This window comes from Agelaius tricolor, unplaced genomic scaffold, assembly GCF_023055355.1.
Source record: "Agelaius tricolor isolate 1412-34295 unplaced genomic scaffold, bAgeTri1.0.p SCAF_13, whole genome shotgun sequence".
NCBI classification, from domain to species: domain Eukaryota; kingdom Metazoa; phylum Chordata; class Aves; order Passeriformes; family Icteridae; genus Agelaius; species Agelaius tricolor.
The window spans coordinates 21,452,286-21,467,864 of record NW_027269273.1 but is presented as its reverse complement, the minus strand read 5'-3'; the positions used below and the strand labels follow the sequence as shown (position 1 = coordinate 21,467,864).

Genomic DNA, 15,579 nt, shown 5'->3' with positions numbered 1-15,579 from the left:
GAAAATGTGGTGGTTTAGGCTAGACAAGAGTTTTTGTGGGTGACAAACATTCTTCACACCAATCGTTGTTTCAAAATCTTCTTGTAAAGCTGTTTTGAGGAATTGAGTTTCAAGGTTGGTTTGGTTTTTGAGGGTTTGTGTAGATCTCTCTGCTTCCAGTCTGTGAGTATGGTGCTTCTAAGCCTATAAAAAACAGGACTCTGCAAAACACTCCCTTTTTTACAGCCTGTCTAGACCTCTAGAAATTGGGAGTGTCCAGCACTTAACAACTGATGGCTGAGTGTGTGTATAGACTTGGTTAACTGCATAAATGCCATCTCAACCCTTAACTCTGAATTTTTGGCACTAGTCAATGAGTGATTTACTCTTCAGTTAATGAGCAAGTGCAGTGCATATCTCACCAGGTCTGCTATACTGTACCGTTATCAAAAGGTAAATACTAGTACACCAGCCAGAATCATCACAGATTCATAAAATATCCTGAATTGGACGAGACCCACAAAGATCACCAAGTCCAGCTCCTGTTCCTGCACAGGAACATCCCTGAGTCACACCATGTCCCTGAGAGCATTGTCCAAACACTTCTGTTCTGTTGTACGGGCAGTTGTCACCTGTAATAAGGAGTTTTCAGTTTTCCTTGCTGCAAACCCTGGGCATGGCTCAGGGCATGGCAGAAGCCTCAGGGCATGGCAGAATCCATCTGGGTCCCAGTGATCAGGAGGAATGAGGCACACAGCACAGCAGGAGACTGGATGTGTGCAGTGAGCTGTGCTGTGCCCACACAGCCTCCCCAAATGAGCGCCTGTCTGGGTGAGAAGGTTGTGCTGGGGATGCCCAGGTGAGGGATGCTGGTCCTGGAATGGTCCTGCAATGACCCCTGTAGCTAAGGAAGAATTGAAGGGCTCAGGAAAAAGTGTTCTGAGACTCTCAAAGATGTTGATTGCCATTTAACTCCAAGAGGCCCCAGCAACAAGCATCTCAGTGAAGCACTCAACCATTTAAAGTGATCTTGAAATGCTTACTGTCTTGCAACCAGTAGAAATGTTGAAGTAGCAGGCAGGGAGATGGGATCCTTATTTTTCTGGATGTTTTGGAACTGTTTCAGCTCTAACAAAGCAAATCCTATTGTGATTAGTTTTCTTTAAGTCTGCTTTCAAGGGGTCATCCTGAAACTGAGAGGCAATCCTGCCTCTGTCTCTCTGCTACACTAAGCTGGGCTTCAGTCCAGCTGCCAAAAAGGAAAAAAGGGAAGAAAAAAAAAAGAGAGAGGGGAGTTTATTAAACTTATTAAAACAAATCAAGAATGTTCAAATTACTTTTTTTTAAAACACATAACTCTCTGAATTTCAACTAGCTATTTATTGACCAAAGTTTATTATTTCTCTCTCATTTTTAATCCTGTTGATGATTAAGTATTTTAAGTAGTAGTAGTTAATTCTTATTAGAACATTTCCCTTCCTCTTTTCCCTCTTCAGCTCATGCTTTATATTTACAGAGAACATCAGGTAACAAGGCAAGCCTGGCTTCTGACCAAAAAGGTATTTTAGCTAGAAATTCATTAGTGCATACAAAAACAGCCAGCCTTGTTTAAAGGCACTTCTTACACAAGAAGAAAGGGGTTCAATTACCATATTTCATTTAAAGTGAAGATTAAACATCTTTACCAGGACAGTGCACTAATCCCATGAATCCTATTTATGTTGAAATGTACTGCTATTGGCAATAAACAGCAATTTGAGAAGTCATAACCCAAGGAAATAATTGTCAAGTGACTTTAGAGCTCCCTATAAATTTCCTCTTCATGACTTTGGCAGTAGTGTTCAACAACAGAGTTAAATATTTGTTTTAGGTGCTCCTGCCTTTAACAGACTAATTAAAAAGATGGAATTCTTTGATTCTATCTCAAATAATTTCACTTCTAATCTCTCTCAGGCAAAGTCAGCTCTGTAAATGGAACTAAACATATTTTTTTTCTGAATGGAGACTTTACAGTATAGCAATAAATTCAAGCACTGGGAAAGTAAATGCAACTGAAGTACCCTTAATGATGCTATTGTGTAGTTGTTATGGTTGTTATCCCATTACACAGACCTTTACCTTGAAGGCCATAAATTCTTTGAGAAATAATTCTAATGGTAAGGTGCATTACTTAAACGTTGTGTTTCAAAATTATGAAAACCATTATTTAAGTTTGAAAAACCAAGTCACACAAACTGAAGTAGTAATAATGGAGGGGAATTAAACTTTAGCCTACCATGCAAACCTTCTAAATTTGTATTTCCTGAGAAACTGCGCAATGGAGCTGTTCCCAGAGCTGCTTCTTGTAATTTGCATCACACACATGCCTGGAACTTGCCATCAAGGATCAGGCCCCCATTCTGCTCTGCTCTGCAAACTTAAAACCAGTGCCTGAACCAAAAATTGTCAGTCTAAATACCTGACCCAACGCCCAGTGAAGTCAATGGAAGATTTTTCATTGATTTTAATGATTTAGTTCAGGAGCTAAGTAAGAATTTCTAAGACAAAAATCAATATTGTCCCACAGTGGTAATGTTTTCATGTGGTTCTATTGATCCTTTTGACACAGATTACAGGATACCTTGGCACTGTCAACACACCAGGTTTTAACAAACTGATTTGATTTATTAACACCTTTGATTAACATCTGAAGTAGCAAGTATTTATCAAATATCAGCAAACAAATGTTCAACAGATGGATCACCACCAAAAAAATGACTTGTTGCACAATGTAAGCTGAAGTTCAATAGGAAAAGCTTTCTGTAAAATCAGTTTATGTGGGAGCCCTACCATGATATGCACAGCATAAGCTGGGTATTGAAAAACTGGGGTTTTTTTTAACCAACTGTATAATCAGGCCTAAAAAATGCTCTTACCTCCCCTGGAGTACCTTTACTTACCTCCTTTCATGAATGGTGAAAAAAAAATTGCCATGACAGCATGGTTGTAAAAATTATGCCAAATTTTTCAAATCCAATGGAACTTTCTTGTTCTGTCAGTTATGCTTTATGATTTTATAGCCCATCTTCTAAGTAAATACAGTGAAATGCATAATTCTCTTTCAGAAAGACTGCAATCCATTGCTGTATTTGGAGCATCTGACTTACAAATGGAAGTCCTGGGGCATCAGAAGTGGGACTGGTTGTCAATGATATTTACAATGTGATTGTTCAATTGACAGCCCTGTAATTTAGCTTTGCCCCTTTATAAACCAAGCAAAACCCTTCAGTCATTTCTTGAGAATGACTCTGAAGCCTCTAATTCAACTTGATTTTTGTATAGCTACTTGAAAAAAATAAATAATTCATAAAATTTAACAATTGTATAATAGTAATCTAATGGTGCACACCTTTCTTACTACATAAAAGAAAATCTACTCTTTTATGACATGATATTGTTTCTCAGTTTACTAATAGTCACCAGAATGATCCCCAGGTTTAAAATATCATTTCCTCCCTTCGAAAGGATCTTTTTCTCCTGGAAGAATATTTGAAACCTTTCAGAATTTTCCCGATCCAAACCTAAAACTACAAGTTACATCTGACACAGACTAGGATGGGCTACATTCATTTGTATTTTCCAAACCAATATAAAGCCTAATTTGCTAATGGAATTGGTAATCATGTATCATACATAAGCTCTTACAGTATGAATATCTCTAACAGTTAAATCGATCATAACAAAAATGTGGATATCATGTAAATCTTATCAGGATCACTAAAATAATGGCACCTCTGTTTACAAGGTGTCGATTGGTTTTAGAGGCTTTGATAATGACTCCAGACAGTCAATAAATACAGAGACTTTTACATGGCCACTAGGAGCCGAACTAAACTATCTAATCTTTTTAAAATGACAGACAACACAATGAACTCTGAACTTAATCCCCTCCAAACATTAAGGAGACAGTTCAGTGCTTAAAGTACTATTCAAACTCAAACCCTACATTAAACAAAAATCATTAAGTGTCTGATTTAAACACACAGGAAAATTCAGAGGTAAGACTGATTTTCCCTTCCCATTGTGCCTGGGCAGTGGTCTGTGGTGGGCTCCAGGTCTGTCGGTTGCTTGTCTTTGGGAAGGAAAATACCTCTGTGCCTTTTGAAAGTTCGCAGTCAAAGCATTGAAAAAAACCCTTTAAAACTGAAGGCTTAATTGCTTTTTGTCTCAGTCAGGTAAAATTTCCCCTAAGGTTTTGAAGCAGACATGGGAGACAATGTTATATGCTACATTTCAAGTTGCAAAATTTACACTGTTGGGCTCATAACCTTTGAAAATGATACATTGTCTTTAAGAGGAGAAGGAAACTGTAAATGTAAAGCTTATGTTACACTGAGAGATGGGGAAGGAGGGTGGCAGGTAATGGCTAACATATAAGTGGTGTATGTATATGTAAATATATTAAATCATCCTTTATTTCAGCTTGTCAATTTTTGAAATAAATAAGAAAACCATCCAACTGTAGGACAGTTTCATCCAGTAATAACAAAGTAAGAGAAGAGAAAATAGAAATATCTTTTAAATTATCATTAGCAATTCTTCTGAGATAATTGTTTGCTTTCTAACATTATTAGAATCCCTATTTGCAGTGCAAATCTGAATCCTTCCAGATTTACTGCTAAAAGTTCAATCCTTCCAGATTTACTGCTAAAAGTTCATTATTACCCTGTTTTCCATGAAATGCATATTCTCTGTGCCTTTTGTAAGTTTGTCTTATAAATGTACCTCTCTGGACAATGAAAAGAGGAATTAATCTGTTCTAACCTTTTCAGTGCATCCCTTTTGCTTCCTAATGTAAAATCTGATGTGAAAAATGTTTTTGTTTTATTCTTAATGTGACTCAGATATCTTTAATGTCTTTCCTGGCAAATTGGAGATAGGATGTGTTAAATATCTGAATTTCTAATTAATGAATTCCACTGAATAGATAATATTTCCTGAAATCATAGTATCTCAGGTAGACTGCTGTATGCAAAGGGGGAAATATAATTTAAATCATCATTTGGACTTCACATTTTTTAATTACCAAAATCTGCTTACATTGTAGAATGCGATTTTTTGTTCTACAATTTTGCAGTTTAGTTTTATAGTATCCTCATTGCCTTGGTAAATTTCAGTATACAAATGGCTTCAAATATTTTATGTTATTAACAATGGTTCTTAAGTCAGGAATTTCTGATATTCCCACTAGCTGGATTTTGCCATGATTAATTATTTAATCTTACCTTTCCTGCAGTGCTTGATGAGCAGACTATAGCTTCTTGTTGTTGTCACTCAGATGAGCTACATTATCAGGACAGCCTTAATTTTACAATGGATTATTATCTGTGTTCTCAGGATGAGATCAACCAGCAGAAGTGAGAGTGTATTTATTTGGCATCAATGTGTGATATTTTAAACCATTTTCTGAAGTCTGAATTTACATTAACTGTATACAAACTCTATCTTGATTTCAGACTCCAGTTACGTTAATAGATTTTCCTTACTGAACAAAACATTTCAAGATATTCAAATTTAAAAAACCCTCTAAATCCTTACTTTAGAATATTTTTATTTTTTATGATTGGCTGACAGGTTTTTGATAATCAGTACTTTCTCTGGTGATCATTTGCGGTAGAATTAGTGGAATTTCATGACAGCCTATTATATAGCACTTTTCCTCAGCAAGAGTTGCCTTTCCTTTCCATGGTGGCCTAATTAGTATTTCCTGAATCAGAGAATAGCTGAAACATTATGAAACATTAGCTGAAACAAATAGCTGCAACATTATGAAACATGAAATGTTTCATAATGAAAAAAAGGAAGATAAAGTACCAGAGCTCTGCCAGGTCTGTGCTGAATGAAAATCCACAACTGCCAACATATTTGGCTTCTGGTTTTTTTCCTCCTTAATTTCTTTAAAACTTTTCTTAGTCATTCTAATAGATTGCTTCCTAAATCTGCCCCTGATTTGTTACCATGCATTTAAGGACAAGTACAGTAGTACACCAAAATCTTACAATAGGAAAGTTTGTGTTAAAGAACTGTGCAACTGGTTGTGAATAACATCTAACCAGGACGCAGCTAGAGCAGAACCTACAAGTGTCTGTAAGATAAATTGCACCATCTTTTACTCTCAGAAGCTCCTTGGTCCATGCTTTCTCTCCTGTTCTCTTTCCTTTACCATGAGTTCCCAAATTCACTGCATTTGGGCATTGCCATCACACATCAAGTTACAATTAAGATTAGTTGAAGGCATTTGTACTTTTTTTTCTCTATTTGTACCAGTAGTAGTAATGACAGAGTTTAAGAAAGCTGAATGATGCCTGCTGGCAATGTGGGCAAAGCATCCTGGGCACGGGCTGGATGGCAGAGGACCCCCAGACTCACTGTGTCCCCTTGCTGTGACTGTCCCTGGTGCACCTTGTGTAACACAGGCCCCCAGCTCCCCTCACCATGGTGGAGCAGTGGGGACCCCTCCTTGGCTGGCTGTGCTGCTCAGGGCTGCTTGCTTGGAGGGCCGAGCTGTCCCTGTGCCATGGGGCGCTCTGGAACTGCTCCTGGGGCTGGCCTGGGGACATTGGTGTCCTGGCCTGTGGGTGTGCTGCTGTGTGGGGTCTGCCTGCAGTGATTCACCTGGAATTTCTAAAGCATGGAGCTCTCCTATCATTTGTAGCAGCCTCCCAGCACGGTGTTACCCCCAGTGTGGCTCAGAACTGGTGTCTGTGGAGGTCCTGCTCTCCTGAATGAAAACCAAGTATTGCCTTTTGGATAAAATCCCAGGCGTGTCATGGCCAGTGAGCTTCCAAACCAAGAAGAAAGACAAAGGTGTGACTTTTTTTTCCTCTAAAAAAGAATAGCATTTACCAAATCTTTAATTCCAAACAGTGCAGCAATTTCACAAGGAGTACTCAGCAGTTTTCCAATTTTTTAATTGATCAGTGCCCTTACTTTGCCTATATGGGTATTTATAGCAGTGTAACACTAAACCAGATTTGCCTTTGTTTTTGTGATTTATGCGTTTTTTTTCTTGAACAGGAAAGCATTCATTATCAAATGTTGTGAGAACAATACAGTAACTGGAGGTTATTTTATATGAAAATATTGTTGATTGTTCCTCCTCTAGAAATCTCTCTTGGCAGCTCACTTCCTGCCAAATGAATCAGCAAAAGCTGCTCATGAAAGTTGTTAATATATAATACAATCACCCAGAACTGCACTTGGTCCTTATCTATAAAGTCCTTTTGTGATCAATGATTCACATCACCTTTTGATTACAGTCTCTGAGCACAAACAGTTTCTTAATATAAATTAATGGCCTTGGAATTCTAAACAAACATTCCCTTTTGTTTAGCATCATTTCCTATTTTCATACCAAAACAGAGTCTTATTGTAATTGTTCAGTTTTCACTGGAAAAAGTGTTTGTGGCCTGGAATGTTCTCAAAAAACAAGCGGTTCCTTTCAAAACTAATAGTGTTGATTTACAAGGTCTAACGTGCCATGTTAATTGAATATAGCTAGGAAATATTACAAAAAAGCAGCTAATGTGGTGTGACACTTTAAACAATGATTCTTGAACCCATTTACTGGAAAAGAGATTTTTTTCTTGAAGTATAGTATTATTTGGCAATGTTGTTTCCTTGGCTGGTTTTTCTTTTTTTTTTTCATAGTAATAAGACCCAGCTATCTAAGCAGCAGATAGTCAAGGTACTTCCTTTAAATTTCCTGATTGCTGTTAACACTACTGAATAGGCATGGGCTCTTCAGCAAAATGAATACTGAAGATTTCCTCTGGCCAGATCTGACTAGAAGAACAATTAAATACCAACCATCATGCAGTGATAATCTAATGCTAACTTTCCCTCTTACAAACTTCAGGGAGCATGAGTGGAGAATGTAGCAGAAGCATAAGCCTGACCTGCACAGAACTGGTGCAAAAAACTATCTGATAATATTCCTTTCTAAGGCAGAGTTATTTCACTTAAATCAATTAGGTGGAGTTCTAACTAAACTGAAATAAGAACCTGAGAGACTGAAAATGCCTATGGAGATATTTAGTTTAATTAATTATTAGCTAAAGTGATTCAAGCCTATATTCAGACAAGGTTGTTTTTTTTCTTCCTGAAGTATTAAAAGAATAAAGGCCATGATAAAAAATGATCAAACTTGTCAGTGGGTTGTTCATAGTAGTTTCAATTTAAGCAATTCTGTTTGCAGTGAGAACAGACTCAGAGTGGGCACCACGTCTGTCACTCACTGTGGCTCAGCTGACAGAGCAACTCATCAAGCTGGGACCACTTGGCCATCACCAGTCAGATGTTCATCATGCACTCATCCTAACATCAAAAGTAGTTTTAATTTCTGACTTGTTCATATCACAGATTAGAACAGGGGCTGCTTTTCTCAGGAAAGTTCTCCTGGGTTACATAAGGAATACAGACATTGTGGCTATCTAAGATTGGATGCTCTTAAAAGTGTGGAGAAATAAAAGCCCTCCTGTTCAAGGAAAGTAATGTCCTCCAGAAAACAATCTGTAATAGAGCTCCCCACTGCCTATAAAGGAGCAAAGCCCTCAGGCTCCCAGGGCATGCCCTTGACTCAGCGTTTTAGTCAATGCCTGTTCCTTAAAAGCACTGGTAAGCAGAGAGAAAAATTTTTATGCATCAGTGTTTTGTTCTGTGGAATGATAAAGATGCTACTTTGTAGCATCATTCAAATGCAATGCTGAAAAAATATGGTTTGTATGTTGCAATGAAAATGAAATAGTACTTGTTCTTCAATGGCAACTAGCATTATATAAACACATGTAATGATGGACCCTCCTCTCCTTCCCACTGCAGTCAGACTGAGGTGTCTCTGTTCAACCAGTAGTTTTGATTACTTTATTGACTCTTACAAAGATAACATCAGCACCAGCTGAGGATCTCTCCAGATATTTTTAGGCACTTGCAAGATGTCAGTGAAATGCCAAAAGCAGTTAGTGATGCACTGCCCTCCTAACAGGAGAGATGTGTGCTGTTCTGACAATTTACCATAAAAAAGCCCCATGTGAACCCCCAAATGTGAACACCATTCATTCAGTATTTTGGTCAAGATTGTTATATACACTGTCCAATTCTTGAATCTAGTGTAATTAAACCAAAAAAACAATGTATTTATGATTTTGACTACTATTCAGAAAACATAATTCACTTAAATGCTCTGAAATTAAAAAAGGTAATCTCCCTGCTGATATCTAATGTACTGGCTGTATATTAGGCAAAAAGGTAAAAGGCAAAAAATTGCAATGGTAATTCCATCATCTCCTCATCTGCCTGTTTTCCTCAAGAATCATTTGATAGGGTTGTTGCTACCATGCTTCATCTGAGAGGCAGAAATGGGTCTGGCCACCAGAAAAACAGGCACAAGGGGAACAGGAGCAGTCAGTTCAGTTTCTAGGGAGAATGAGCTGGTTTGCAAGGGTCCAGTTTGGGGATGAGCCCGGGAAAGAAGGCAGTAGCAGAGCAGGAGATGCCAGAGAAATGACTAATGGCATTGTTGTCCTTGTGGAGGGATGTAAAGAGGAGATATCTGGGCAATGACCAATGAAGTAATTTGTTATGGATGGCATTGCATGTGAAAATTATCTATAGTAATTCCATTTGAGGGTGAACATTTTCCCCCTTCTCTCTTTTCCATGATTCATTCAAAATGGATTCCAATCCAACTGGGAAAGAAAATGAAACAGACTCAAAGCTGCTAATTGTGCACTGGCAATCGCAAAAAAGGAAGTAATCTACACTGGAATTGCGTACCCAGTAAGGACCCTACTCTACAGCTCATTACACTTTTTGTAATGGTCATGGGGGTAAAATGTATTTTTAAAGTATCAACACAGGCAGGAAAGATTTAAACCAGCAGTTCTCGGCCCTCTGGTATCCCATTAGGGTTGGGGAAGAGTAGGAATCAGGGGAGGAAGGGGAGAAAGGACGTGGTGAAAGTGGTTTTGCTTTAGATAAGCCTCTGCATCCTGTTTCACAATATTGTTAATAATTTGCCTCAATTTCCCCTCTTGCTTTCTTCTGAGCTGTGAACTGTTTTTACACCTTCAGCAAGAAATAGGTGCTTTGGATCATTTTTTCAAAGGAAAATCTCAGGATGATTGGAATGATGGCAACAGCTCTATATCTTACAGGGCCTGAGGTTTCTGCCTGTCCAGATAATGAAATATTTCCTTCACAGAAATAGTGTGAATTTAGCCAGCACAGAAAACACCTTCTCATTTTCTGCTGGGGACTTCTAGAAGAACCCTTCTCAGTCTTCTTGACCTGGTTAAATCTGAACTAGTACAAGTACTTAGTACAACTATGATACCTCAGACATGATAACATCTCCTGTCCTTTTCTGCATGGAGAATAACATAAATTTAAAAAAAATTACTTAGTATTGTCTTTGGTGACAAACTATTTAGTTGCAGCCTCCAAGTATGTTATGTATAGTTGTGAAGCAAAGATACACTGTTCTGCCAGAAGCGGATGTCAAGTGCCTATACTGAATTTGTCCCTTTGTCTTTTTACAAAAATACTTTATTTCCTTGAATGAGGCAGTTCCCTAAAGCCTTTTGAGAGTGACCCTGAGCTCAGCTGGAAACAGGAAAAGCTCCTGTGTGACTGAAAGATGTAGATGTTGGGCACATCTAGTCAGCACTGGAATTACGGTGGGGAGGAGCAGCTGACAGACGTGGGGAAGGGGAGCACAGGCTGGACAGACAGCACAGGGTAGAAGCAGGGTCAGCTGCAGCAGAAAGGGCTTCTGACAGGTTTAATGTACTCCTGCCCACTGATCTGAGGTCAGATACAAATCCACCACTGTACCTTGGATCATCCTCTGGATGTCGTGGTCTTAGGTTCAATGGGGGTGTAAAACACTCTGGAGAGCTGAGCAGTCAAGCCTGGGGCAATTTGGCCTGATCCTGTCCAGAGAACCAAGGTACTTCAACACCCACTGCCATAACTGGAGACTGTAACATCTGCCTATTTCTTGGTCATTCACCTTTGTATTTGTTTGCTTCTTCTTACATTGTTTTGCTTTGTTATTAAACATATTTATTTCCAGGCAGCTGTGATACCAGCAAGAACATTTGCACAACAGAGTCCTGTTTATTTTGGTTAGCTGATATCCTAAAGTAAGCTACTGTTTAAATTTTTTGGGAGAGGAGGAAAAAGAAATTTTATCCAAAGCCTCTGTAAGAATCGAACTAATTTAAAATCACATAAATATATTCATAAAAGCATTTTGTATAAATCATCATGCTTCCATCACTGCATTCTATTTTTATTGCCAGCTACAGTGTGTGATGGCTGGGTGTAGATGTCTGAGGCATCTCTGATTTACCTGCCCTGCCTCTGCTCTTCCACAGTGGCAGTAGATGTACTTTCTTCTATCAAACAAATAAGCTTAATCTTGTTATAATATTTGCAGTTTACTTGCACACTGTCACCTTATAATTGTTAAATTAATTCTAAATCCGATGACTGTTAAGATTAGAAATTAGTAGTTTCCACGTCCATCCTTTCATCTGCGTTTGTGTGACATCCAGTGGCTGAATGGGTCAATCACAGGCTCCCATTTCTGGTGAAAAGTGTAAAAATTACTCAAACTCCATGTAGAACATGAAAGCAGGAAATGTATTGCGTAATAATGCTAACAGAGCATTTGCTTAATTTTGATTCAAAAATAAACTGGTGATTAAAGCAGCTTCTTCACGGAAACACGCTGCAAATTTGTAACCTTAACTCACTGCAGCCTTTAGTGTTCTTTCCCACTGCTACTGATGTGAACTCATCTCCTCAGTGCTCCCACTGGGCACAGAGAAGTGAATAAACTGAATAAACTGTTTATCACCCTGCTCCAAAAGGAGTGATCTCTGTTTTCCTGCACTTAACTGTTGACTGCATCATGAGTGTCTGGATTAATCAATTTTGTCAGGAGCAGTACTGAGCTTAGGAGCCAAATTTTGATTAAACCTCTAGCAATATTTAAAAAACCCAAAATATATTGATTATCCAAATGATATTGAATTAGGCTTCTAAACAGTTCTTTAAACTTAAAGATCTAGAACTCCAGTCTCATGTTTGAAATAACTGCCTGAAATTAAAATAATTCATGGCAGTTGTGCAAGGTGTTTTCTTTGCCATCATCATGAAAATGATGTGACAGCAGCACTGCTCCCAACATTTGTATCCAATTTTTTCCATGCAGGTAATAAATTAGTAACAACTTTTTTTTTGCTCATACACATAAACCCCACAGTTATCACAGAGCTTTTTCTGCAATTTGTTATTAGAAGTAGCAACTACTAATGCTGAAAAGGAAAATGATGAGAACATAAATGTTTCTCTGTTTTTCTAATCTGCTTCAGGAGATCCATAAACCTTTTTCATAAATCCAGCTAAGTCCTTGTGTGCAAGCTTTTTATATAGCAAAAGGAAAATATAATTAAAAAAATAATAATTTTAATCTCATAAAACTTAACAGAGAAATTAAGCATTGATGTCTAGTGCCTGAAATTCCTTTAAAGTTATGTTTTCAAAATTACTAAATTTTAGTTTAGTTTAATATTTATTTCAAGGATGTAAAAATATTATTTTGACAGGAAATTTGTTGTTAAGACTAATATATATTGGACACATACACACAAAAGACTGTGCAGGCCTGGGTAGTGCATACGAGGCAAATGATACCAGCAGACAGGAAAAGAGCAGCTGTGCACCATTCTTGGACACAAAGTCCTCAGGAGTCACGAGGTTAGCACAGGATCTTTTTTTTTATGCTTGGTTTTGCTGACTACAGAGCCACTTAGTCAACTATAATAATCAGAATAAAAGTCCTCTCCTAAAGTTAGATTAGTTGTATGCTACTCTATGGCAAGGAAAAGCAAGTCAAATCTCTCAGAATTGTATCTAGAAGAAAATAAAGATCAGATATATGAAAATGCCCTTGCTGAGATCCAGTCCTTTGAGCTGCCTCTTGGAACCACCATAAGGTATGCTTCTTTTTAATAGTATTATACTCTTCATGATGGATGTGTTCCTTCTATAGCTGTTCTTTCAGTCAGCAAAATATATTAGAAACTTTGTTTTCCTGACCCTGAAGCCTACAAGAAAGTTGAGTTTAATTTCAATGTGACTGGCCCTCAGTGAAAAAATACAAACCAAGGTCACCTACTCTGCTCTTTCTTTTCACCTGGACAAAGCGATCTGTTTCTGATAGCTGGCTGCAGATTTGTGAAAAAGAAAGTGCTCTTAAAAATGAAAACAAGGGGAAATGTTCGCTTTTGTGTTGCAATGTTTTTAAAGTCAACAGCTACATTTTTATAAATAATTTACTGCTTCTTATTCTTACATTTTTAATAAATGCAACTTTTGTTTTAATCACCAAAGACAGAACTGCTTAAGGTTTTACTGTTGATATTTCTAAACGTCTGAAGATTTAATTATTTCTGTTTTGTTTGTAGCTTATGGAAACTGTTTTATAGTAAAAGTGCAACTGAAAAAAATTCCTCCACATATTTGTCCATAAAAAAAGTAATTATATATAAGATTGTAACGTAATTTTTCTAGGTATATTGTCAGTATTTGTAGAAGAGTTTTAAAAATAGCCTGACTGGCACTGTAGGTGTCAGGTTGCATCAGGCTAAAAAAAGAAAATTAAATTCACCCTGAAAAATGTGTCAATCTATAACTTCAGTATTTTGGTGATGGGAAAAAAAAAGAATGTGGGAAAATTGTTACTGTATTTGAGTGATTTCTTGAAGGAAATACAAGTGGTAGGATTTTTTTCCTTTTTTTTTTTTTATTATGCAATTTGTAAGCACTTGTCTACATTCAGAATGGTCCTTGTTGATTTAGTAGGTGAATCAACAATCTGAATCAACACTGAATATGATAAAGGCACAAGCATAGACAAGATGTGCATCATCTTCGGTGCCATTTATTAACTCGTGTACAGGTGTAGTTGCACCAGAACAGATGATGGGCTTGATAATAGTAACTGGAAGGATGCCAAATGCAATTGTAGACCTTGATGCATTCACATTTGTCAAATGCTGTCAGTTCCTTACTGGAAAAAGGAGCTACACAATCACCCTGAAGTTTTACATATCTGGCCTATTGCTTTACGTGAACTTCCCACTGGTGTGCAGATAACTTTGCCCAGAGAGCAGGTGCATCCTGTCTTCTGAGCATGCAAACCCAAGGATTAGTTAATCCCTGGCCACAGGCCACAAAGTGTAAAATTTACATAGAAAATAAGTAATTCCTCCTTCATTGACACATGAAGCTTTGCTGTACAAAGCACTAGGAAACATTGCCAGTTTCTAGTGAAACACAGCAAGCCACTACATATAAACAAGCACTTTTTTGTTTTGTATTGGTTTTGTTCTATTTTTACCCCGACCCCCAAGTTTCTATCACGTAAAGAATGGAAGGAATGAAGACTGACATAACCTCAATGCAGAAACCCGGCAGAGCCTCCGCCTCAGGGGTCGGTGCCTCCCTCCCTTGCCGGGACGGGCACGGTCCGCGTGTGCGGGAGCGGTCAAATCAAAACAAACCAAATAATAATAATAATAATAAAACAAGACCACACCATGAACTAGCCACAAGACCAAACCAGAACTACACTCAGTAGCTCAGTGGAAAAGGTCGTGTTGAGCCCTGTAAGCCTTCAAGGCGTCTGTGCAGCGCGGCGCACGGCGGCGGGCAGCCGGTCCGTCCGGTACAGGGGCCGCACTTTGCGCGTCCCTCGTTTGTCACAGTGCCCCGAGCGGGTCGCAGCGGCTGGCGCCGGGCAGACGCGGCTGCCCGCGGTCTCTGCCGGACACCAGTGCCCGGAGATGCCATGGGGACGGAGGGGCTTTGCCGGGCTCCCCGGCCTAGCCCTGCCGCTGACAAGGGCAGCACAGCACCGTCGAACTGGTGCGAGCCCGAAAGGCGCGACCCGGCGCGACCCGCGCCCCCTCACCTGCCGCAGCCCCTCCCTCGTCCCCTCCGCCCCGCGCCCAGTGCGCACCGGCGAACCCTCCCCGGCGGCTCCCGCCGGCCCCCGCCCGGCTCCGCGGCCGCTCCTCCCTCGGCGCCTCCCGCAGCGGCGCGGCCGCCGGGTCCCTCCCATCCAAGATGGCGGAGAGTCTCCCCGAGCATGATCGGATCCTGCAGGAGATCGAGAGCACCGACACGGCCTGCGTGGGACCCACCCTGAGGTGCGGGGCGCGGGGGCCGTGGCGCCGCCAGCGGGTGAAAATCCCACGCCCTGCCCGCCCGCCGGCCCGGGAGCCGCGGCGCGACCCGGCCGCGCTTTCTGACAGCTGCTCCCCAGGGACCGCGCGGGGCCGCCCGCAGCGCCGCAGGCGGGAGCGGCCGCGGTGGGTGCGGAGGGGACGCGCGGCCCCCGCTGCCGCTCCGTGGGGGTCCGGCCGCCGCCCCCCGTCCCGGGCGCTGCGGGGCGGCGCGGGCAGGGAGCGGGGCTGTCAAGCCGTGCCGCCGTTCTGACAGGGAAAGGCGACCGAGCGAAGACGGCGGCCGTGGCCCGGCTCCGGGGTG

The 15,579-nt window shown here is 40.1% G+C and overlaps 1 protein-coding gene across 2 annotated transcripts in view; it reads left to right on the top strand.

Moving 5' to 3' along the window:
- The first annotated feature begins 15,084 nt into the window (after positions 1–15,084).
- Positions 15,085–15,579, top strand: part of EXOC6 (exocyst complex component 6) — an 85,831-nt gene continuing 85,336 nt past the window's right edge. For both annotated transcript variants that reach the window (XM_071439132.1, XM_071439134.1), the window contains exon 1: positions 15,085–15,239. In XM_071439132.1, the coding sequence (XP_071295233.1) occupies positions 15,157–15,239 (83 nt within the window). In that variant the 5' untranslated portion in view covers positions 15,085–15,156. The remainder of the gene's footprint in view (positions 15,240–15,579) is intronic.